The sequence below is a fragment of the Aquarana catesbeiana genome, linkage group LG06, assembly GCF_042186555.1.
Source record: "Aquarana catesbeiana isolate 2022-GZ linkage group LG06, ASM4218655v1, whole genome shotgun sequence".
NCBI lineage: Eukaryota > Metazoa > Chordata > Amphibia > Anura > Ranidae > Aquarana > Aquarana catesbeiana.
Window position 1 is genome coordinate 192,637,115 of NC_133329.1, and position 26,889 is coordinate 192,664,003.

The 26,889-nt window shown below is 43.4% G+C and overlaps 1 protein-coding gene across 3 annotated transcripts in view; it reads right to left on the bottom strand.

Moving 5' to 3' along the window:
* RRN3 (RRN3 homolog, RNA polymerase I transcription factor) overlaps nt 1-26,889 on the bottom strand; it is a 1,085,194-nt gene that overhangs the window by 147,611 nt on the left and 910,694 nt on the right. For all 3 annotated transcript variants that reach the window (XM_073591180.1, XM_073591181.1, XM_073591179.1), the window contains one exon: nt 22,498-22,606. In XM_073591180.1, the coding sequence (XP_073447281.1) occupies nt 22,498-22,606 (109 nt within the window). The remainder of the gene's footprint in view (nt 1-22,497; nt 22,607-26,889) is intronic.

Here is a 26,889-nt window from a genome sequence, read left to right on the forward strand (position 1 = left end):
AGGCATCAGTTAGGATTGTATCATTTAATCTCCAGTTGTAGGGGGGAGAGTGTGAGACCTATGTGTGAAGTTTCAAATGATGTAATGTCATGGTCCGACCAGGGGCATGGGTGTATAATAACTTTAGAGGAGTTAGCTAACAGTATAGGTGTACAGTATATATAATCTAGTCTAGCATAGACATCATGGGGATGTGAGTAATGTGTATAAACCTTTGCGCCTATATTATGCGCTCTCCAGGAGTCTATAAGTTGAAACTTATTAAGGGATCGGTTCAAAGATTTAGAGAAAGCTTTGGTGGATGGGGAAATTTTACTTCTGTCTAGGGCTGGGTGTGATGTTAGGTTAAAGTCCCCACCTATAATTAAATGGGAAGAGCTAAATTTATCTAGAGATTCAAAGAAGCGCTGGAAGAAGGTAGATTGAGATTCATTAGGGGCATAGATTGATGCTATAGTGATTTCTTTATTATTTATCTGGCCTTTGATAATGATATAGCGGCTATCTGAATCTTTATATATACGTTGTATGTCAAAAATAATAGTGTTACGTATAAAGATAGCAACACCACGAGTTTTGTTGTGGTATGTGGTATATTAAAATTGATTGTATGTTTTGTCAAAATAGTTTGGGTGTTTAGAGGAAGAAAAATTTAGTTTCCTCTATAAGGATAACATCTGCGCCTATTCTTTTGTAGTGTTGAAAGGCCTTTTTCCTTTTGTGAGGTGAGTTAAAACCATGAACATTATGGGATATGACTTTAAGGCCCATTGGTTACGTGTAGGGAGTTCTGCTTATGGAAAAAGACAATCATATATCCACAAAGTGGTGTATAGGTGAGAAGCATGTGAGTGTATAAAGGGGGATTCATGTTTGGCATTTTAAGTGAGTGTGACATTTTATACCATATTTGTAGAAATATTATCATAATATGTATACTGTATTTAAAGCATGAATAATTGAAACAGAAAAGAATACAAAATTGGATTGTCAAGTGGAATTTTCTAATCTAGAAATAGTATCATCCAAAAAAATGAAATTGGTAAATACTGCAAAATAAAATAACAAAAACAAAGGGACAAGAAATATCTTGTCACTAACTTTTAAACTTGATTCAAGAGGACAAACATGTCCTGATCCTGCGAACGCAATCAAGTGCGACATCCTCCAAATTAAGGATGCAGCAGTTAACCGCCTAGGCAGGTGGGGGGACAATCCAGCAACGACGGACTTAGCAGGCTAATTGAATAAACTGGAACAAAAACTATTAAATGCCAACCAGAGGGGTTAGTGTAACAACAGAGTTATCTACCAATTTAGACAATTTAGTGATAGTTATTAGGAAAAAAAAAAAAGGCAAAAATGGGGGAGTGGGTAGGGGGAAATGGGGGAGTGGGTAGGGGGAAAGGGGAGGGAGGGTAGGGGGGGGAGGAGGAAGGGGGGAGGGAGAGGATTTGGGAAGGGGTTGTGGAACTTTTATTCTTCTATTTAGATTCTTAATGATCTCGATGATGTCCCAGTTCCATTTGAAAGGGAAGTTCAAAGAATGGCAAAATGAAGTGAAGGTCTGGGCTTAAAATGATCCATCCAAATGAGGAATGGCATAGAAGAAACAAAAATTCTGTCAGGGTAGGACTAGGAATCAAATAGAACCTTATGAAGAGAGGAACATCGATTAAATAAAGTGATCAAGTGGCTTGGTTCTGGAAAGGTTGACGCCATCTTCTTTGTTCAACTGTGTTGCGTCTGGAAGACGGGGTTGACCAGATTGGGGAGGGTCTTGGAGTGGAAGGAAATCAATTCGGAGGTTCCGGATCAAGTAGGCCCAGTTTAACGAGTAATTCTTTGCCTTCGATTACATTGTACACCGTGTATGTGGAGCCATTATGTGGAATTGTAAGCTTGAAAGGAAAGCCTTCGAAAGCAATGTTTGGGGAGGTTCTGGAAGCACGCATGATTTCTTCTTTGATAAGAAAGTCTTTCATGCACATGATGATATCTCTTGGTGGTCTATCAGGTGGGGGTTTGGGGCGCAAGGCTCTGTGTATACGGTCCCATGTAAATGCTGACATTGGTTTGTCAGGGAGAAGATTATGGAAGATCTTGGAAACCGTATCAGATCAGTGACAGTTTCAGGGACACCTCGCAGTCTGATGTTGTGGCGTCTGTTCCTATTATCCAAATCTACTTGTGCTTGCATAAAGGCAAAGCTATCAGCCAAAGACTCGCAGTCCTTTCTTAAATCTTTATGAGCAAGTGAAAGTTCATCGTGTTTGGTTTCTAATATGTCTGTGCGGCTTCCTATATTGGCTATCTCCTGAGATAGGGCCGTGGTATCTTTATGCACTTCGCTCTCTATTTTATTAACCAGCTTATCAAAAATTGTGGTAAGGCTGGCATCCAGATCAGCTTTAGATAATGGGGATGAGTACTCACAGTTCCCATTGTTGAGAGGGTGGATGGATGGATTAGAGAGCTGTTTCATTGCAGCCGCGTGTGTGCCGGCGCCATCTTGGGACATCTTCCTGGCCTGTTTGCCTGCAGCGTTCAGAAGATAGTGGGGAAGGTGGTGTTGTGAGCAGCCAAAATGCCCGGTTTTTCTTACCGGCATTCACGGAAGGTTCCCCGAGGGGTATGGAATGTTTTCGGCAGCGTAGTGTTCGTTTGGCTCCGGTTATTCAGCCCGCTCTAGCCGGGTCGGACGGAGCTGAGATTACTCACGTCCTTCCCGCATCGCGCCGCGCATGCGCCCCCAAACATACAAAAGTTTATTGCATATGAGGTTAAAAACAACGTCCAGATGAAAATTCATACAGACAACGAATGCAGGTAAAGCAAAGTAGAAGAACCTCTATTCAAGAGGCACTGGAACCCAGGAGAGTGGGCAACCCTACGTGTTATGACAATTCAAGGGACAGTAACCTAACATGTAATAGATGCTTGGTAAATATTTAGTAATGGATGTATCAGATCTTGTATGTGTCAGACATGTAGGTCCCAAAGATGTTCCTTGAATTGTTCTCTGGCTGTTGGAACTCCTGGAGATATCCTGGTGTCTGCACATACCTATACTGCAATCTAATTTAAAATCTGTTCATTGCATTGTTTAAAAGAACCCCCTGATGAAGACTTTTGTATGTTTTATTAAAACCTGTATGGACTAGTGCCTTCACTAAAGTTCCACCCATAGTTCTAGTTTCTGTATCATTGAATTTACACTTGTTGAAAAATTTGTATTCAATTTTTTTCCCTAATTTAGCTGCCAAGTACATTTTAAAAGTTCAGGTTCAAAGTCCAAGATATTCCTCTTGTATAAAACCTTGAAGGGGTCTACTTTTCTAATTACAGTCATTTGGGGTAATTTCTGGGGTCCTGCCACGTGCACTTTGTTGTTTCTGGGCTCCGCCATATTTCCGCTAAGACTAATGCCGCGTACACACGGTCGGACTTTTCGTCTACAAAAGTCCAACGGACGCTGACGGACTAAAGCTGGCTGGTAATCCGATCGTGTGTGGGCTTCTCCGGACTTTCAACGGACTTTTTTAGCCTCAAATCCGACGGACTTTAGATTTGAAACATGCTTCAAATCTTTACGTCGTAAGTACGACGGACCCCGAAATCCGCTCGTCTGTGTGCTAGTCCGACGGACAAAAACCCATGCTAGGGCAGCTATTGGCTACTGGCTATGAACTTCCTTATTTTAGTCCGGTGTACGTCATCACGTACGAATCCGTCGGACTTTTGTGTGGTCGTGTGTAGGCAAGTCCGTTCGTAAGAAAGTCTGCCGCAAGTCCGCCGAAGGTACGTCGGAAGTCTGTCGGACAGGCTGTCGGACTTTTGTAGACGAAAAGTCCGACCGTGTGTACGCGGCATAAGACCCCATATACACTATTAGATTTTCTGCAGATTTTTGTCTTCAGATTTACCATAACCATATAATATGAGGTCAAACCTTAAGAGTTTCAATTTGTATGCAATCAGGCAGACCCTTGCACTACATGGTTTTGGTAAATCTGAAGGCAAAAATCTGCAGAAAATCTAATAGTGTGTATGGGAGCTAAGACACGTGTGACTAAGACACATATGTGGTGTTTTCATGTATGAGAGAAGTAGTATAAAGTATTTTATAGCATCAGTACCTACTTATATATGCAAGAAACTAAAAAAATAAATAACTAGAAACAACATTTTTTTTATTTAGTCGCTTGCTGCCTTGCCTATGTATATATACTGGGCAGCATGCGGTTATAGCAGGACAGCTGCAGCCATGATGCTGATACAATTTTTTTTAAAGCCAGCAAACACCTTTCAAGTGAAAGTGATCTAAGTGGCTTTACAGCTGCGCAATCACTTTTACAGCGATTGGAAGGGCCCCCCTCCTGCTGCTGTTTGCGGACTCTCCTGTTCCACCAGGAACAGCTGTAAGTGGTCAGGTCAGTTGTGCACACAGGAAATAGAGAAAGATCTGTTTCCCGATCTCTTCTGTGAGGAATTGAGCCGGAAATGATGAGAATTTAATCTCTTCAGGTTTTGAAGCTGTCATTCCCTGTATTCATTTCTCTGAAAGGCTGAGCGCCGATCAGATAGACTACCCAGATAGGTAACTCAGAACACAGTGTGGTATGCTGTATGTAGCTTTAGCTACATACAGTTTATACAGCGGCCTCACATGTTGAGGGACACAATTTGTTTGGGCCAACTTGGCCCAAACGAACTATGTAATGTGTATCAAAAGTTGGAATTAAGCTTTAAACAGAATTGGTCCCAGGACAGAGCACTGGGGTACCCCATTTATAACTGCAGACCATTCAGAAAATACATTATCACCATCCTTTGGGCGAGCCCCTATATCCAGTTTTCTATCCAGGTACATATACTATTTTCAAAGCCAACAGACATCAATTTGTGGATTAAGCGTTTATAGCATATTACTGCAAAAACCAGTTAATTCCAAGGGGTTCACATGCTTTTCCTGCTACTGTAAGTATATATTTTCCTTAATAATTGCATTTGATAAACCACTGTGCAAATATTGTGTGACAAAATTACAACAGTCACCACTTTATTGTCCAGGGCCTCTGCTTTCAGAAAATATATTTTTGGGGGTTCTAAGTAATTCTCTAGCAATAAAATGCAGATATTTAGCATGTACAGTGGTACCTCGGATTACGAGCATAATTCGTTCCAGGAGTACAGCACACCGCTTTTGGCCTGAATCCTGCTCGTTTTGCGAGACAACACTCGCAAACCGAGTTAGGAATTTTAGAAATACAGTGCTCGGTTTGCAAAACGCTCGTTAACCGCGTTACTCGCAAACCTAGGTTCCACTGTATGTGAAAAATTGCTCCAGTAGACAAGTAGATAAGGTAATCCTAATAGAAAACTGTTAATTACAAGTGCTAATTACAAAGATTCAGACACTTCAGGCTGTTTTCTGTTCAAAAATGGTGCAATTGTTAGGGTATTTTAATATATTTTTTTGCTGTCATGCCATGGTATGAAAAAAAAGCTTTCTAAATAAAACCTAATATTTACTCCAATATTTCCACACAATATAATTTCTCCAAAACAAGCAAATCTGGTATTGTTTGACTCCAGACAAAGAAAAAAAATTATAAAAAAACAAAAAAAACCAAAAAAACAAAAAAAAAAACAAAAACACTGTGGCCTGTCCTTTACATTTTTTGTGAGCTCAAAATCAACAGAAAATAGCTTTTGTCATAACTGTCACCATGTTTCCTTTCATTTCTAGAAAAGAAAATATATCATTTAATTTCTTGCCGTCCGGCCCACATACATTTACTGTGGGGCGGTGGCTCCTGTGCATGGAATCATGTACAGGTACGTGATTCTGCACTTCTGGGTCTGCGGCACTGTAAAATTAAGTATTTTTTACTTACCTGTAAAATCCCTTTCTAGAAGTACATTACCGGACACAAGCTTCTATTAATCAAGACCATGGGTTATATGCTACCAGCCTTAGGCATTAGTAAAACAAAGTTGTTAGGACCATCCCACTCCCAGAAATCCTCAGTTTTTTTTATCAGTGAGAGGAAAACATCAGGACAGAGGGAAGGGTAACCTGTGTCCTGCATTGTATTCCAAGAAATGGATTTTACAGGTAAATAAAAAATATATTTCTTAACCTGTTCCGGACCAGCCGCTGCAGTTACACTGCGGCAGCTTGGCTCCCCTGGACAGGGCTGCCGATAGAAATCACGGGGCCCTGTACAGCCTACCTGACAGGGCCCCCTTTAGCCCCACCCTCAACTCCACCCCTGGCTCCGCCCCAGACCCCGCTTGCGCATGTGCAGTAGGAAACCGGCTAGTTACAATGGCGGTGCCTGCACCTGATCCGATGGATGGATGGATCGACCTCGGGGTACCAACATTGCAGGCTCCCTGGACAGGTAAGTGTCCTTATTAAAAGTCAGCAGCAACAGTGTTTGTAGCTGCCGACTTTAAAAAAAAAAATTGCGGCTGGAACTCCACTTTAAGATTCATTGAAAGGGCTGAGATGGGTGGGAAGGGGTTAATGATGTCAAGAGTTGACCATGTCTTACTTTGTAAATGTACACTGGTTATTCACATGCATTATATTAGAGCATGCGGCATAGTCAATATAACTGCCAGAAGATACAGATACAGTATGTAGGCTTACACAAGTGTTTTGCTACATGACGGGGTCTCTCAAAAAAAATCATTATTTACTTAGGACCCCTCCTCCATGCCACAATGCTGCAGTACAGTTAAAAAAAAAACACATAAACCTGTGGGCAAAACAAATTCGTTTGCTTAAAAAAAAATGTATTAAAACTGCAGCTTATATGTGCTCTTCGACCACTGATAAATCCAGTTCCTTCTGCTCCCTGTCAGTTGCTTCTCCCTGCCACGGCTGCTGCCTCTCTCGTTCTTGGCTGCTGAGTGTGGAGCTGAGTGAAGGAGGATCATTCCGCCAGGGAAGGGAATAGGCAGCCGGGACTTCACCTGTCAGCAGCCAGAAAACATGCAGATCGGGCGCCGGACACGGAATAGACATGCGCTCGCAATTAAAAAAAAATGCTTACTAGTAGCAGCGGGTTAGTGGGGGTGTAAATTAGAACTTTTTTTTTTTTCTACACTGAACAGTCTGTGAAGCTGCCCAGGCTCCCCCTGCTGGCCAGGCCTGGTACAACAGGGCCAGTTGTACTGGCTTATCAGCGGCCCTGCCATTGGGTAAGGCGTCGTAGCTGTACGTCGGGCGCGGGGGCACACGCGGTGATCGGATTTGCTTCAGAATCGATCAGTCTCCAGGCCCAGGCCAATGATTTCTGACCTGGACCTGGTGATCGGTTCTGGTGAATGGGGGACTGTTCCCTGCCTGTAAGTGTAAACACAGGCAGAGGAAGTGATGTCATGTCCCTCTCTGGAATTCTTTTTCATTCCAGAGAGAGGAGAGAGGACATCCAAACGTGAGTGGCACCAACACTACACTGACACAGTACACATAGGCACACTTTTCACCCCCCGATCGCCCCACCAGTTAACCCCTTCACTCCCTGCCACACTGTCACCAAGTGCAGTTTTCATATTTTTCTTTGATCACTGTAATGGTGTCATTTGGGACACTAATCAGCATTAGGGCTTAGTAGTAGGCCCAGATAGGTCTAGGGACCCCCCCAATAAAGGTTTAACCCCTTGATCACCCCCCAGTTAACCCTTTCACCCGTCACCAATGTCACTAATATAGTGTACAGATCTCTTTTCTGATCGCTGTGTTTAGTGTCACGGGTGACGCTAGTTAGCAAGTTACTGTCACTGTCAGGTTTTTATAGCGTCAGGGTACCCGCCATATATTGCTGAATAAAGGTTTAACCCCCTGAACGCCCGGCGGTTTTTGCATCAGTTAGGGTCTGCGTCGGTCCCAGGCAGCGTCAGATTAGTGCCAGTAGCGCTAACACCCACGCACGCACCATACACCTTCCTTAGTAGGATAGTGTCTGAATGGATCAATATATTTGATCTGATCAGATCTATACTAGCTTCCCCAGTAGTTTAGGGTTTCCAAAAACGCAGCTTTAGCGGGATCAGCTCAGATACCTGCTAGCACCTGCGTTTAGCTCCTCTGCCCAGCCAAGTGTAGTATCAATCAATCACTGTCACTTACAAAACACATAACTGCAGCGTTTGCAGAGTCAGGCCTGATCCCTGCGAATGCTAACAGTTTTTTTGGTAGTGTTTACTGTACGTTTCACTAGTTGTACCAGTAAATTTAGAGGTCACAATGTCCAAAAGTACGCTAGTGAAGAGGCCTACACATTTCAACAGTTGATTTTACGTCACTTGATTTTTATTCGCTGTTTTTCGCGGAAGATCTCTATAGATCTTTTGTGGACCAAAGCAATTTGTATGCCGGTCAATTCATCGCGCTAATCCCCAGTTGGCCCTTGCCAGAGATTGAAAACCTATTACGGTTTCCGTATTTAAGACCTTCCTGTCATGTACCTGGGTGTATTCGAACTGGGATGTTCCTGGTCCCACAGCTGCAGTCTTACTTGTACTGCCACAGAAGAGCTCTGGAGTTATGCTGCTGCCAGCTGTGGACAATCTACAATCAAAGCAGCCCATAAATAGCAGCACTTCCTATCTCTCAGTGCCCGTTTGGGTGGACTAGCTCCCTGGGTGACTGCTTTGTGACTTTGAATACCGTATATGAACTTCTGCCTGAATTCTTGACTACTCTCTAACCTGCTGATTTTGTACTTCACCGCCAGCTCATGTGTAACCTTTGCCTGCCTGACCAGAGTCTGGATTTCAAACGTGGAGCGCTTTGCCTGATCTGTTGCCAATCTGATCTGCCTGACTAAGTTTTCACCTGAATCCTCAGCATACAGGCTCCACTTCGGACACTGCCTATCACGGGTACCTTACATTACAAATGGGCCACAATGGCAGTGGACCCTGCTGAGATTGATAAGGCGATTTCACGTCAGGGACAATTGATTGGAGCTCATGAACAGCATCTTTCTTCCCTGGACACCAAGTTAGATGAACTTTGTACTATGCTTAAATCTTGCTTGCCTGGTACTTCTGCAACGGTCCAGACTCCTGCTCCAATCCAACCTACCTCTTCTGTACCACCCAAACTTCCCCTGCCTGAAAAATATGGTGGTGATACTGAGGACTGCAGAGGGTTTTTAAATGTTTGCTGTTTGCATTTCCGCAACAACCCTGGAACTTTTTTAATTTTTTATTTTATTTTATTTTAGTTGTCATACATATAGAGAAATAAACAATTTCATTATTCCACCAATCATATGAGTTCCAACAAATCCATTCAAACTCCAATTAACAGCATTACTCCCATCTTTAATACATCTACAGAAAAAACAATAACTAGTTATTTGAGATAGTCCCCATTCTCTCTTCCGTTAGACCTGCTTCTCTTGTATGCCCTGACAACATACTTTACTAAGAAGAAAAACCTCTACATATCTGAAGAGGCAAAAGGAGAAAGTAAGAAAGAAGCCCCATGAGGGAAAGAATTCCTAAAAAAAAAAAAAAAAAAAAAAAGGAGAAAAAAGATAGAAAGAGAGAAGAAGAAGAAGAAAAAAAAAAAAAAGGAGAAAAAAGATAGAAAGAGAGAAGAAGAAGAAGAAGAAGAAGAAGAAAAAAAAACAACACTGATAGGGGAGAGGGAGGCGGAGTTGGAGGGAAGATGTACCGAGGAAAAGGCGAGTTTACTATACCATCATCCATGGAAGTGAGGTCACCCCCAAGGCCCCACACTCCTCCCTTTTTCAAATACCCTCAGGAGCAAATAGGGAACTCCCTTCCTCCGAGAATTTAAATGTATTCCATTGGCCCCAAGCTTCTAAATATGTCTCCTTTCGATTGTGAGCCGATAATAACAAATCCTCCATCCTATTATCCTCTTCAGTTCGTGTGACCCATGTAAGAATTGTGGGAGGGTACGTATCTCTCCACTGCCGTACGATACATGATCTAGCTGTGTTAATAAGATGGTGCAAAATTAATTTACTATATGTTTCCCCCGGTATTTTTGAGACATGTAACAAAAATAGGGCTGGATCTTCTGGGAGGTTATACTCAGTAAATTTCTGTGCTATCCACCGTATCTCCCTCCAGAAGTACTCCAGTTTTGGGCAGGACCAAAGAACGTGGAGTAGAGTCCCTCTTTCCTCCTGACACCTCCAACATTTGTCCGGGATCTCCGGAAAGAATTTATTAAGTAATGAGGGTGTATGGTACCATCTTGTCATTATTTTAAAATTAGTTTCTTGGATTCTTGTGGATATTGAAGATTTCAACACAAGATTTACTATCTGCCTATGTTGTGCCTGGGTGAACGTCCTGTCTAATGTCATTTCCCACTTCCTTATATATGGAGGGACATAATCCTCTTGGGGGGCAACCAGTAGTGCATACATTTGCGAAATTAAGTGAGAGCAAGGCCCCATCCCCCGTTGTTCTAAGGGTGTCAATGTTCATTGAAATCTGTCTGGAGGTGGGAGAGTGTTAAGGAAATGTCGCAACTGGGCTCCACTCCAGAAATCAAGACAGAAACGGTCGTTGGATGAGGTTAGTTCAGGTAATGAGGGCCATGTCCCAGTCGCTATTTGTATAAAATTGGAGGCCTGAAAACACTGAGTCTGAAAGTTTCCTGAAGGGTCCCTCCTGTAGTCCCGGAGGGAAACGAGGATTCCCTACAATGGGGTACAGGGGGAGTTGACAGATGATAATAAAGTGGTGGAACATATTCAGGAGCAAATACGCAGGGTAGGGCCCAAGGTTGGGTGCTTTTTGAGAGCTGAACTCAGGTCTCCAAAGCACCAAACCGCACGACGCAATGGGACCTCACACTGTGATTGCTCGATTTTTGGACATATTTTAAAGCTTGCATGCCTATACCAGTCTACTAGTCGTGCCATATGAGTCGCCTGATAATATTTCTGCATATCGGGTACCGCTACCCCCCCATATTGTTTAGGCATTGTCATTAAACGGCGTTGAATTCTGGGCCTTTTATGGGCCCAAATGAATTCAGTTATCATCTTATTAGTCTGTTTAACCGGTTCAATACAGGGCATTTTCACCCCCTTCCTTCCCAGACCAATTTTTAGTTTTCAGCGCTGTCGCACTTTAAATGACAATTGTGCGGTCGTGCGACGTTGTACTCAAACAAAATTGATGTCCTTTTTTTTCCCACAAATAGAGCTTTCTTTTGGTGGTATTTGATCACCTCTGCGGTTTTTATATTTTGCGCTATAAACAAAAGAAGAGCGACAATTTTGAAAAAAACACAATATTTTTTACTTTTTGCTATAATAAATATCCCAATTTAAAAAAAAAAAAACTAATTTTTTCCTCAGTTTCGGCTGATACGTATTCTTCTACATATTTTTGGTAAAAAAAATTGCAATAAGCGTATATTGATTGGTTTGCGCAAAAGTTATAGCGTCTATAAAATATGGGATAGGTTTATGGAATTTTTAAAAAAAATATATTTATTTTTTTTTTTTACTAGTAATAGTGGCGATCGCAATTTTTTTTCGTGACTGTGACATTATGGCGGACACATCGGACACTTTTGACACATTTTTGGGACCATTCACATTTATACAGTGATCACTGCTATAAAATTGCATTAATTACTGTGTAAATGTGACAGGCAGTGAAGGGGTTAACCACTAGGGGGCGGGGAGGGGTTAAATGTGTTTCCTAGGGAATGCTTCTAACTGTAGGGGGAGGGGACGCTCAAGGGGAGGAGACCGATCCGTGTTCCTCCGTTCTGGGAACACAGATCCCGCTCCTCTGAGCTGACAGGACGTGGATCTCTGTGTTTACACACAGAGATCCACGGTCCGGCCCGGTCAACGGGCAATCGCGGGTGCCCGGCGGACATCGCGGCCGCCGGGCACACACACTGGGACCCGAGCAATGCGGCGGGCGCGCGCCCCCTAGGCAGCCGGGAACCCGAGGCCGTCATATGACGTCCACCCAGGATGGGAAATCCCATCTGTGGACGTCATATGTACATACGCGGGTAGGGAAGTGGTTAAAGAATTCTAGGGGTATGTGAATGGGTAGAGTTTGAAAAAGATAGGAAAATTTAGGCAATACTGACATTTCTATTATGTTACATCTACCGAACCAAGAGAAAAGGCCCTGATGCCATATAGAGAGTAAAACTTTCACTCTACTCAGTAGAGGCAGGAAATTCAACTCAAAGGTTTGGTCCAATTTAGGTGGAATCAACGTGCCCAGGTATTTGATGCCCGTATAGGTCCATCTAAACTTAAAATGAATTTTTAAAGCGTTAATTTGAGTCGTAGTCATAGATACACCCGTTGCCCCTGACTTGGACATATTAATTTTTAAATTGGACAGTGCACCATATTGGTCCAATTCTCTTAGTAGGTTCGGCATAGATATAACAGGATTAGTAAGGCAGAATAAAAGATCATCCGCATATGCGGATACTTTATGATGTAAATATCCCGTTATTAACCCCCTAATATCCAGGTTTTGCCTGACCTTACAAAGAAATGGCTCTAAGGTGATATCAAAAAGGAGTGGTGATAAAGGGCACCCTTGGCGGGTGCCATTAGAGATAGAAAAAGGTTCAGATAGAACTCCATTTGCTTTTATTTGTGCTTCCGGCCTTATGTATATGCTTGAGATCCACCCTACCATCCTCACCCCTACACCCACATATCGTAGGACTGAGAACATAAAAGACCAATTGGTCTGGGTGTACTAATGCAGTCAGATGTGGTTGTATACGTGTAGCTAATATTTTTGTAAATAACTTAAGATCTACATTCAATAATGAAATGGGGCGATAGCTGCCACATATTGATGGGTCCTTATCCTCCTTTGGAATAACGGTGATATGTGCTTTCAGGGTTTCTGGAGTAAATCCTGTCCCGTGTCCCATTGCATTAAATGTCTGTACCATCTGCTTACCCAACTGAGGGAAAAATGTCTGGTAGTATTTATGTGTAAAGCCATCCGGACCCGGAGCTTTCTCGGGTTTGGATGTCCTGATGGCCTCTTGCAATTCCTCTAAGGTAATATAGTCCAACTCTTCTCAAATCTGCTCTGTCAATTGAGAAATACCTGAAAAGGGAAATATATTCCTCCATGATATTTTGAGGTTGTGATCTGGTAGGCAAATTATATAAAGATTGGTCAAATCTACGGAAAGTCCAGACAATCTGGGAGGGAAGGTGTAACTATTCTACTTTCGGGGTCCACTAAGCGGGGGACATAGGATTGAGTCCTCTGTTCCTGTAAAGCTCTAGCCAGTGAACGGCCGCATTTGTCTCCTGTTTCAGAATAATATTTCCGGCATCTCTGAAGTGCTGCCTTAGCTCTATGTTGAAGTAACTCTGTCACTTGTCTACGCAATTTAAGGAGTTCTGTCTCCCCCGTACACCTCGTGTTCTGTTTATGTTGGGTCTCTAACATCTGTATATCTGTCAGTAATTGGGTCAATTGGGCCTCCCTTTCCTTTTTTATTCTGGAACCATGCCTAATGAGTACCCCTCTTATTACCGTTTTGTGCGCTTCCCATGTTGTCCCTGCATCTGTCTACTCTACAGTATTATATTGAAAATAATACTGCAATTCCTTAATAACGTCCTCAACCACCATCTTATCTTCCATCAAACTCTCATTCAATCGCCACTGTCTCCTCTTGTCAGAGGAATACTCATTCATAGTTAATGTCAGTGAAACAGGGGCATGGTCTGACCATGTGATACTCCCTATAGCCACCTCTTTAACCGCCGTTAACATATTCTGTGGAGTGAAAAATACGTTAATTCTAGAATATTTCCCCACTGTTAAATCAGTGGGGAAATGTGACTGCTTATGCGAAGACATTGAATTTGGCCTGCTTACAAAGCTATGTACAGATTTACTTTAACTGTGATCCTGGTATCAGTGTTGTTCTGGCAGCTCACGAGAGGTGCACCCTGCATTGCCCTGGTTCATTTTCAGCACTATGTGGCCGCTCAGCGCCACGCCCCCTCACTAGGGCGTTAGGCGCACTATGGTATTACTGGCTCTTCCGGTATACCTGGGGCTGCAACCGTCTCTCCCTGTCTCACGCGTCGGGTGGTTTCCATGCATGCGCGGTATGCACCCGGCGGCTGGCTTGGATGACATCACATCGGCGTTCCCGATTGGTGACTACAAGCGGGGCGTGTGTACAAGAGACGCCACTCAGCATTCCTTTACCCATGCTCTACACCGCAGTTGCTCTCTACCCGAGCGACTGTGTGGATGCCATCTCAGGCCACACTGCGTTTATCTATGCTGAAGCGCTAACAGGTATGTGCCTGCATGGAAGTGGATACATGTCTATACATGAGTCAGTACCTATATCTGACTGTGCTATCTTGACACTTTTTCTATTTGGCCACTACCACCCCTCTCCTTTGTTTTTCTTTTTCTCTCCCCACCAGGAGATTCTTTTAAACAATACAGTTAATCTACACCATGGTACCTTTACCAAATAATTATTACATGCTCTGCCTGTTTGTATTATAATAGGTTCGGTACTACAGCTAAACGTTTTGGATACCGAATCACCCCTTGACACCGTACACAAGCGAGGCTGATTGAATATCTGACATACATAGACCAATCTATGTGGATAACTAGCGGACCACACTCCCCTCTCCGCCTTTGGCCGATATAATTGTCCTTTTTGGCTACATGTCTTGTTGGAAGGCTCTAGCAATATACTGATTGAATTCCAAGACATATAGTGGATATTGTTTTATCAATTATTCGTGGTTTATATATATATTTTTCTACTTCATTAGCACGAGAATGGTAAGTGTAATTTACTTTTAAATTAATTATCCCTACTGGTACTTACTGGCATGATTTCCAGTTGGTTATATAAATTATATAGATTATTTCTAAAATCCATACCTAACACCTACAGTTACTTTTTAATATTCTAATGCTATATATTCTGTGCCAGTTGTCAGAATAATTCATCAACATCAGCCACTAAGGTTACTTTACTAACACCATCACTGTTTTGTGTTTTCATCTAAGTGACAGATGTATCGCAGCTTTCACTCATATGACACATACACCACAACCCATTAGAGCTCGGCAGGTTAATACAGGACATTTTTAAGTGGCCTTTTATGCACATAATATCAAACATTATTATGTTTATCTAACACAATTAACATAATCACATATGAACTGTCTATGCATTACTACCCAATATTTATTGGAATATACCTTCACACCAGCTTGTTAATTATCTTTCTATCAATTTCTTTTCTGCCCTCCTTAGCTCTGGCTTTATTTTCCCCATCTTTCCTCTCTTCCTTCCCAATTCCCTTCCCTTTCTTCTTCTCCCTTCTTGATCCCACCTTCTCCCCCCCCCCAATGTCTTCGCATAAGCAGTCACATTTCCCCACTGATTTAAGTACAATCACTATCATTTACTTACATTACCATCATGTTACATACGCCCCCATAGTGTATGAATACTATCTGGGCCTTGCTTGATCGGCGCCATCTGGTGGGCTCCCATAGCATTGATATCAAATTCGCAATGTGTTGTTACTATTTGGTTACTGTCTTCTTAGATAGTTTATTTGAGTTATATTTATTGGATGTTTTGTATATTTCAGTAATCTGTTCTATGCTCCTGAAGAAGCGCTTTGGCGTGCAACATGTTGAACAAGTTTTAGACACCGATTACTATCAACTGCAAAGCTCCTTTATAACTACATAATAACGTCATGGTGGAAGGATTGGTATTCCATTTTCATATGATTTATCTTTACAATATAGAGTTATGTATGGAGTGCGTAATTGTGGTTCTATGAACTGATTCCTGTATCTGTCCTCTTTTTATTCTCGTTTTTTAACCAAATTTTGAATAAATTCAATTTTTTAATATACTTTAGTGATTATTGTGCCTAAAAAGTCCAAAGCCCAAACCTATTTCTACGAATACAATGATTCCAGGACGTGGCACCTAGTACTGTACGTGTATCCACATTACCACTATGTGTTGATACTTTCTCAATTGAACTACGAGCATTTCATGACTTATAGACAGCACCATTGGGAAATTTGGAAAGCATTTTAGCAACTGTACAATGGATGTGAGGTATCACCCAGAACATCAGATTGAGGGCAGTAATTTTAGCAGTAGACCTCCTCTGTAAATCTAAAGTGGTAACCTGTAAAGGCTTTTAAAGGCTTTTAAAAATGTTTGTAGTTTGTCGCCGCTGCACGTTTGTGCGCAATTTTAAAGCATGTCGTGTTTGGTATCCATGTACTCAGCCTAAGATCATCTTTTTTATTTCATCAAACATTTAGGCAATATAGTGTGTTTTAGTGCATTAAAATTAAAAAGTGTTTTTTTTTTCCAAACAAAATTGCCTTTGAAAAATCGCTGCGCAAATACTGTGTGAAAAAAAAATGAAACACCCACCATTTTAATCTGTAGGGCATTTGCTTTAAAAAAAGATATAATGTTTGGGGGTTCAAAGTAATTTTCTAGCAAAAAAAAAAATTCATGTAAACAAAAAGTGTCAGAAAGGGCTTTGTCTTCAAGTGGTTAGAAGAGTGGGTGATGTGTGACATAAGCTTTTAATGTTGTGCATAAAATGCCAGGACAGTTCAAATCCCCCCAAATGACCCCTTTTTGGAACGTAGACACCCCAAGCTATTCTATGGGCATATTGAGTCCATGGAATATTTTATTTTTTTGCCACAAGTTTCAGGAAAATATATATATTTTTTTTACACCAAGTTGTCACTAACTGATATATTGTGGCATGGGCATATGTGAAATTACACCCCAAAATACATTCTGCTGCTTCTCCTGAGTACGGGGATACCACGTGTGAGACTTTTTGGGAGCCTAGCCATGTACAAGACCCCAAAAACCAATCGCCGCCTTCAGGCTTTCTAAGGGCGTAAAATGGTGATTTCACTTCCTCACTACCCATCACAGTTTCGGAGGCCATGAAATGTCAAGATAGCACAAAACCCCCTTAAATGACTCCATTTTGGAAAGTAGACACTTCAAGCTATTTGCTGAGAGGCATGTTGAGTCCATGGAATATTTTATATTTTGCCACAAGTTTTGGGAAAATAACAATTTATTTTTTTTTTTTTTTTACACAAAGTTGTCACTAAATGATATCTTGTTCAAACATGGCATTGTTATATGTGGAATTACACCCCAAAATACATTCTGCTGCTTCTCCTGAGGGCCGATCCTGGGTGGGTGCACTGGGTGCCCCGTGCCCAGGCGCCACGAGCTAAGGCAGAGGGGGGGTGCCGAAGCTCAGGTGCTGCAGATCCTACTTCCAAGAGAAACTGTGCTCCCCCCCGCTCGAGCCGCCGCTGTAAGGAGAGGGCTCTCTGTTTTCCACCCTTTTCCCCTCCTTCCTTTGGTCAGCAGCTGGGGGAGTGGCTGTGTCTCTGTGTGGAGAGAGCAGCTGTGGGCTCTTCTTTCTCCCTCCCTCTCTTCCTCATCCTTCTGTACTCGGGAGTGGGGAGCGGCGCCCTCTCCTTCCTACTGAGCAGGAAAAAAAAAAGTAGCACAAAAGAGAATCATGGGACATGTAGTTCCGAGGACTGGCAAGCCCCAGTAATCCTAAGAGGAAAACTGCAGCCCTCAACATGCCCAACTGAAAGGGAGGGAGAAAGAGCCAGGATATAGGTGGCAAGTGACACTCTGCATCTGGCAGCAGGTGACGGTTGAAAATGACATGTTGCATCTGGCAACAGGCGAAGGTGGCAAGTGACACGCTGCTACTGGTGGCAGGCAAAGGTGGCAAGCGACATGCTGCATCTGGACGCAGGAGACAGTGGCAAGTGACACGCTGCATCTGGCGGCAGGCAACTGTGGCAAGTGACACTCTGCATCTGGCAGCAGGCGAAGGTGGCAAGTGACATGCTGCATCTGGTAGCAGGCAAAGGTGGCAAGTGACACGCTGCATCTGGCAGCAAGCGAAGGTGTCAAGTGACACGCTGCATCTGGTGGCAGGCAAAGGTGGCAAGTGACACGCTGCATCTGGTGGCAGGCAAAGGGTGGCAAGTGACACGCTGCATCTGGTGGCAGGCAAAGGTGGCAAGTGACACGCTGCATCTGGCGGCAGGCAAAGGTGGCAAGTAACACGCTGCATCTGGCGGCAGGCAAAGGTGGCAAGTGGCACACTGCATCTGGTGGCAGGCGACTGGGGCAAGTGACACGCTGCATCTGGCAGCAGGCAAAGGTGGCAAGTGACATGCTGCATCTAGCGGCAGGCGACGGTGGCAAGTGACACGCTGCATCTAGCGGCAGGCTACGGTGGCATGTGACATGCTGCATCTAGCGGCAGGCCATGGTGGTAAGTGACACGCTGTATCTAGCGGCAGGCGAAGGTGGAAAGTGACACGCTGAATCTAGCGGCAGGCGACGGTGGCAAGTGACATGCTGCACCTAGTGGCAGGCGACGGTGGCATGCTGCATCTGGTGGCAAGTGACAATCTCAGGGCTCCCACTGATTCTGGAAAAGATAATTTTGGGGTGCAAAAATTTGTAGGCTGTCGAGCAGCCGCTGGTGGTGGTGAAGGTTAGGGCCAGGGGGTTGCTTGTTAACCTCACCAGCCTGTGTATGTTCCAGGGCCGGACTTGGGCACTCACACGAAGGAGGAGGACACGGGCACACGCATAGGGGCTAGAAGACCCAAAGCCGCGGGAGAACTCCTAATGTGAAGGGGAGACTTCTGATGTAAAGATGGAATCTGGCATAAAGGGAGAGAGCTGATGTTCAGTAGGAGGCTATTGAAAGTGGGACTCTGTGGTTAAAGGGGTCTTCTGACATAGGTATTGACTGCTGACGCAAAGGGGGACTCCTAATGTAAAGGGGGGATGTAAAAGGAGACTCTTGAGGTTAATTAGGGGGCTCACGATGTGAAAGGGGGCTCCTGATGGCAAGTATGGAGCTCCTGCTGTTAAGGGGGGGGCTCTTGATGTGGAGTAGGGGTGCTGTTGCATGTAAATCTGACTTCCTGATAAATTTAATTTTAGTTTTAATTATAATATAAAATAATGGATGTGGAGGCCTTTTGGTGGGCGTGATTTTTTTTTACTCCTGTACATACCGCCCACTGTACTACCTCCAACACTCCTCTCCTGTACATACTACCCACTGTAATACCCTCCATACTCCTCCCCTGGAGGGTATGACAGAGGGCGATATGTACAGGAGAGGAGTGTGGAGGGTTTGTGCTATCTTGACATTTCAGGGCCTCCGTAACTGTGATAGGTAGTGAGGAGTAAAATCACCATTTTATGCCCTTAGAAAGCCTGAAAGCGGTGATTGGTTTACAAGTTTACAAACTTTTTTTTTTTTTTTTTGCACAAAGTTGTCACCAAATGATATATTGCTCAAACATGCCATGGGCATATGTGAAATTACAACCCAAAATACATTCTGCTGCTTCTCCTGAGTACAAGGATACCACATGTGTGAGACTTTTTGGCAGTCTAACCGTATACAGGACCCTGAAAACCAATCACCTCCTTCAGGCTTTCTAAGGGCGTAAATTTTTGATTTCACTCCTCACTGCCTATCACAGTTTCGGAGGGCATGAAATGCCAAGATAGCACAAACCCCCCCCAAATGACCCCATTTTGGAAAGTAGACACCCCAAGCTATTTGCTGAAAGGCATGTTGAGTATTTTACAGATCTCGTTTTTTGTCACAACGTTTTGAAAATTGAAAAAATAAAAAAAAATAATTTTCCTTTTCTTTCTTCATTTTCAAAAACAAATGAGAGCTGCAAAATACTCACCTTGGGGTGTCTACTTTCCAAAACGGGGTAATTTTGGGGGGGGGGGGGTTGTACTGCCCTGCCATTTTAGCACCTCAAGAAATGAGATAGGCAGTCATAAACTAAAAGCTGCGTAAATTCCAGAAAACGTATCCTAGTTTGTAGACGCTATAACTTTTGCGCAAACCAGTATACGCTTATTGCCATTTTTTTTACCAAAGACATGTGGCTGAATACATTTTGGCCTAAATGTATGACTAAAATTGAGTTTATTGGATTTTTTTATAACAAAAAGTAGAAAATATAATTTTTTTTCAACATTTTTGGTCTTTTTCCGTTTTTATCGCAAAAAATAAAAACCGCAGAGGCAATCAAATACCATCAAAAGAAAGCTCTATTTGTCGGAAAAAAAGGACGCAAATTTAGTTTGGGTACAGCATTGCATGACCGTGCAATTACCGGTTAAAGCAGCGCAGTGCCAAATTGTAAAAAGTGCTCTGGTCTTTAAGGGGCCAATCGCAAAAAATAAAAACCGCAGAGGCTATCAAATACCATCAAAAGAAAGCTCTATTTGTCGGAAAAAAAGGACGCCAAGTTAGTTTGGGTACAGCATTGCATGACCGTGCAATTACTGGTTAAAGCAGTGCAGTGCCAAATTGTAAAAAGTGCTCTGGTCTTTAAGGGGCCAATTCTTCTGGGGCTAAAGTAGTTAATTGCACAGTACAGATCACAGACTTCCAATAATCAAGACCACTGGATGTCCCCAAGAAATATAACTGAGGGTTTGGCAACACATCATTCGATGACAACAGGCCCAAAACAAGGATATCGGGTTCCCAACTTAAAGAACGGCTTGAACTACCTTACTGCCGAAACTGGTGTCAGCAGAGACCTGAATGTATGCCTGGTAAAACTTTTGTAAGCAGAAGACCAGGTGGCTAAGACAACTGGTACTGAAAATCCAAGAGGTAATGGCTGAGCAAGTCAAGTAAGTATTAACAGGAAACGGAGGATTCCTAGCTTTAAAGGTGTAGCCTTAGAGATAACCTGCCTAATCCACCTAGAAATGGTGGAACAAGACGCAAGACAGCCCTTGGGGAAGATAAACAGAGAATGCGTGATTCAGCAGTGACCGAGAGAGAAATCTCTTTGAGATGCTTTGGGGCTGGACAAAGAGAGGGCAGGACAACATTAAAGTGGTAAGGAGAAACCTTCTGAAAGAGAAAGGAGACTCAAGGTCTCAAAACCACCTTGTCTTTATGAAGAACAAGGCTGCGAGTTCCAAGACCAATCTCACAGACGCAACAGCCACAAGAAACAGCAACTTACCAGTAAGGTCAGCCAAGGGATTATAAAAAGATACATCTAGTGGTAAACTTTCCACACCTCCCACCACGTAAAATAAGCTTTCCAAGTATGATAGACCTTCTGAGAAGTTGATTTCCTAGTTTTACACAGCATAAGAATTGAATCAGAGGAACCCCTGGAGAGAAATTCTTGGGTTTCAACAGCCAAGATATCAAGCCAGCGACCATGAAAAAGGATGGCAAACTGACTCTTGAGACAGCAGGTTGGGTTGACCGGAAAGTGCACACAGAGTTTCTCCCAGGAGCAGAGAATGCCAGAGTATAAAGTCCTTCTGGGTGAAATTGGTGTCAACAAAATCACCGGACTGAACTTCATCTTGATCCCCAGAAGCCGTCAAAGGAGAATCCATAGCAGAGAGAAGCTATATATCAGCTGGAACTGATCTACAGTCACCAGTGTGTCCACTGTGAAGACATCCAAGGGATCCTGATACTGGCGATGAACCTGTCAACTTTGTTTTTGCAGCGAGATGCCAACAGATCAGACCAGTATCCCCCAAAGGTGAAAGATGTCCTGGTGCACCACAGAGTGAAGAGACCATTCCACTGCATCCAGGAGTGGCGACCAAGGTATTCTACCTCTTAACTGTCTACTCCAGGAATGTGAACTTCAGACTGATGATTTATGTATGCCATAGCTGTGGCATTGTCCAAATTAACCCTTATTGGTCGACAATGGAGCTGATTAGTCCACTGCAGCAGGCATAGACAAATGGTCCTTAGTTCAAGAATGTTGATAGGTATGGTGTCAGGGCCTAAAAGTGAACAATTTTGCATCCAGTTTGATAGTTTTGATTTATGTTGTTTGATTTATACAAAGTGTTTACAACCCCCCCCCCCCCCACACACACACACACACACACCTTAATCTGGAGAAAAATAATTCAGTTTAGCGGAGTAGGTAACACATAGAATGCAGTGATCAGGAGCACGTAATGCAGAGTGCAGGTGTCAGGGGTATGTAATACACCGAGTGAAGGAGTATGTAATGTACAGAGTACATGTGTCAGGAATGTGTAATGCACAGTGTGTAGGCGTATGTAATGTAAAGTGCAGAGTCCAGGCGTTATGCTGTCCAGAGTGCAGGAGGCAGGAGGCAGGAGTATTCAGTTCCCTTAGTGGTTTAGGAAGAAGTTGGATCCTGTGGAAGCAAACTGAAATACGCTTTATAAGGATATTTTGCTTTTTTGTCAACTGCGGGTTTAGGGATTTGAGGATGCAATTTTTATTTTTGTCTTTTGCCTGAACGAGATGGGACATGTATATGGACAAGTATATATGCAGAAACAAGATGCAGAGTTGTACTTACCTAGTAATGGCAGCAAAAAAATTAACCACTGTGGGAAGGCATATCTTTAGTGGGTTCAGCTGACACATAACAATTCGTTCAAAGTTCAGAGCTTGTAGGTATGCCAAACCTTTCCAAATCACAAACAGAAAGATCAGAATGTTAAGCTTCATTTTTTGGACTTGGCATATATAGCAAAAACAACCTCAAACTGATAATTGTAATAGATCATAATACATATTAGTGAAGAAATCTTCAGCGTCATGATCCAGCAGAGATGCAGAGAGATGCTGGGCCGGACTGGCCTACTGGGAAACTTCCCAATAGGCCACCTGCCCTGGGGCCACTTTGAGCTGTGGCTGCAGCGGCCAGGGTTGATTCGCCCGGGTGCCGAAACTCTTCTTGCATGTTGCAACACACAGCGGAGCTGTGTCATGGAGCTGGGGTCTGAATTGTTTGGCCGCGCTGTAACAAAGTCCCACCTCCTAGACCGGCTTCTGTGATTGACGGAACACAGATCCAATGCCGGGAAATTGAATTAGTGTGACTTGTGTCTAGGAGGCGGGACTTTGTTACCGTGGCCGCCCGGGGGGTCGATTAAAATCCAAGCTCCATTACACAGCAGGAGATCGTGTTCCAGGCACTGGTAGGCTGCATTTGGTGGGCACTGCACTGGTGGGCTACATTTGGTGGGTACTGCACTGGTGGGCAGCATTTGGTGGGCACTGATAAGCTGCATTTGATGGGCACTGATGAGGCTGCATTTGATGGACACTGATGAGACTGCATTTGATGGGCACTGGTAAGCTGCATTTGGTGGGCACTGATGAGGCTGCATTTGATGGGCACTGGTAAATTCAATTTGATGGGCGCTGGTAGGCTGCATTTGATGGGCACTGGTAGGCTGCATTTGATGGGCACTGATGAAGCTGCATTTGGTGGGCACTGATACTGGTATTTGGTCGGCAAGGATGAGGCTGCATTTGGTGGGCACGGATGAGGCTGCATTTGGTGGGCACGGATGAGGCTGCATTTGATGGGCACGGGTGAGGCTGCATTGTTCTCTTGCACCTGAGAGCAGATTCGTGACAGCGCCGCCAGGCCAATCTGAGGGGGGCTCAGTGATGTAAGGGAGGAGTGAATACAATAATGTAAGGGGGCACTGATATAAAGGTTTCCCCTTTTCATCAGTAACCCCCCTTACCTTATTGTATTGTATTTTGTCTGCGGAAAGTTGTCTCTGGTCACCCCCACATTTACAGAGTTCCTGGGGTCCCCTTTAATGACTGCTCCACTTGTAACTGGAATTTTTATATATATATATATATATATATATATATATATATATATATATATATATATATATATATATAAAAAAAGCCCTATGTGCTTTTATATCTGTCGTATCTATATAAAATCATGGGACATGTTGTTCCACAACAGCTGGAGGGCCGTAGTTTGGAGATCCCTGCTATATATAATACACTCTTCAAATGTGCTTTAAAGTGCATGGTTTATATTTATGAACAAGAAAATTACGTTATGCTGTAGGGCTGGTATAATAATGCTATGGGGCCGGTATTAAAAAATTTCCATGGCTGGTTTTTATTCCCAGTCCGGCCCTGGAGAGATGTCCTACCTCCTATCACCACTAAGTAAAACTACCCTTATTTATTATGTATAGGGAGTATAGCTACTAGAAGAAGCTGTACCCTAAAGCCTCGTACACACGATCGAATTTTCCACAGACAAAACATCAGACTTTTGTCCGAAGGGCATTGGCCATGAACTTGTCTTGCATACAAACGGCATACGTTTTTTCGGCCAACAAACACGAACGTAGTGACGTACTACGTGGCTTTTCAGCTCTTTAGCACCACCTTTTGGGCACCTTCTGCTAATGTTGTGTTTGGTGCGCATTGATTGTACTTTGGACTTTTGTCTGACGGACTTGTGTACACACGATCGGAAAATCTGACAACAGACCGTTGTCCGTGGAAAATTTATAAGCCTGCCATTCAACATTTGTCCGTGGAAAATCCATCAACAATTGTCTGATGGAGCGTACAAACGGTCGGATTTTAGGCCAACAGTCTGTCTTCACACAATTCCCGGCGGAAAATCCGATCACGTGTACGAGGCTTTAGGCTCAATGTTCATTTTTCTAGAAGCAAAGCATATACCCAGGAGGTATGGAGTTCTCCCCAGTGAATGCTGGGAAAAATAATGTAATTTCTTCCCAGCATTTACTGGGAAGTATTTTTTTTTTTTAATTTTCCAACTGCCATTCTTTAATCTACAACAAGAAAGTCTGGCTTTTTTTCATTATTCCATTAATGCGTGAATATATTTATTAAGAGTAGCATATATAATATAAAAACAACCTCAATTAAGTCAAGCAATAAGCAGTGCTACGATTGCATCTATAGAAAGCAGTCCAATTTACTGAATACTTTTCTAACAGCTCTTGATCACCTCAATACAGGGCACTTTCACACCCTTCCTGCCCAGGCCATTTTACAGCTTTCAGCACTGTCACACATTGAATGACAATTGTGCATTCATGCAACACTGTAACCATGTGAAACTTTTAACATTTTCTTCACAAAAATAGCGCTCTCTTTTGGTGGTATTTAATCACTGCTGGGTTTTTTATTTTTTACAAAAAAAAAAGACAGAAAATTTGGAAAAAAAAAGTTTTTCTTAGTTTCTGTCAGTAAATTTTGTAAATAAGTAATTTTTCTCTTTCACTGATGTGCGCTGATGAGGCTGCACTGATGGGCACTGATGAGGAGGCACTAATATGCCACACTTATGGGCACTGATAGGCAGCACTGGTGGGCACTACTGACTGGCATCACTAATGGGCACTGATTGCTGGCACTGGTTGCGCTTAATGTCCTGATTAGTGTCCTGATTATCTTGTTGTCCCCTGCGAGAAAATGCTGCTGATCATCTCTCCTCGCCACACACTCAGTGTCAGTGTGAGGCGATGAGAGCTGATTACCGGCACTTCCTGTATTTTCATGTGACTGGCTGCGATTGGACACAGCCGATCACATGGTTAAAGAGCCACGTTAGCGGCTCTTAACAGAGATCAGGGCCGTGGCTTGTCCTAGCAACACGGTGCGGCTGCGCTAGCCACGCTGCATGCCCCCCGGGGGGGCATGCAGGATCAGGCATTCGGGTGCGCCCTCATATGACATCCACCCAGAACGAGAGCCGCGCTGTCCCTCCATCATGTAAAGGTGGGTGGGCAGCAACTGGTTAAAGTGATTGTAAAGGCTTGTTTTTTTCCCTATAAAAATTAACAAACATGGTATACTTACCTGCTCTGTTGCAGTGGATTTGCAAAGAGCAGCCCGGATCCTCCTCTTCTCAGGTCCCTCTTCTGTGATCCTGGCCCCTCCTCAGTGCCCCCACAGCAAGCAGCTTTCTATGGGGGCACCCGAGCTGAGTCACAGCTCCCTGTGCCCATTCAGGCATGGAGCCCTGACCCGGCCCCACCCCCTCTCTTCCCTGATTGGCTAGCCGACTGACAGCAGCAGGAGCCAATGGCGCCACTGCTGTGTCTTAGCCAAACAGGAAGGAGAATCTCGGATGGCCAAAAGGACTCTGAGACATCTCTGGACAGAGAGGGACCTCAGGTAAGTTTTAGGGGGGCTGCTGCACCCAGGGGATTTTTATCTTAATGCATACAATGCATCAAGATAAAAAAAAAAAAACCTTCTGCCTTTACAACCCTACACAACCATATGGAGATAAACTATATTGTCAAAAGTATTGGGACACCTGCCTTTACATGCACATAAACTTTAAAGGCGTCTTAGTCCGTATGGTTCAATATTGAGTTGGCCTCACCCATTGCAGCTATAACAGCTTCAACTCTTCTGTCTACAAGGTTTAGGAGTATGTCTATGGGAATGTTTGACCATTCTTCCAGAAGTGCATTGGTGAGGTTAGGCACTGATGTTGGAAGGCTCGCAGTCTCCACTCTAATTCAAAAGGTGTCAGGACTCTGTGCAGGCCAGTCAAGTTCCTCCACCCCAAACTCGCCCATTCATGTCTTTATGGACCTTGCTTTGTGCACTGGTGCGCAGTCATGTTGGAACAGGAAGGGGCCATCTACTAACTGTTCCCACAAAGTTGGGAGCATGAAATTATCCAAAATTTCTTGGTATGCTGACGCCTTAAGAGTTCCCTTCACTGGAACTAAGGGGCCAACCCCTGAAAAACACCACCACACCATAACCCTCCCACCCCCTCCACCAAATGATTTGGACCAGTACACAAAGCAAGGTCCATAAAGATTTGAATGAGCGTGTTTGAATGGCAGGTTTTAGGAGTTGAGTACATGTCTGGCAGATCATCAGGAATTTTTCTGTACTTACAGGGTCTTTAATAGGATAAAAC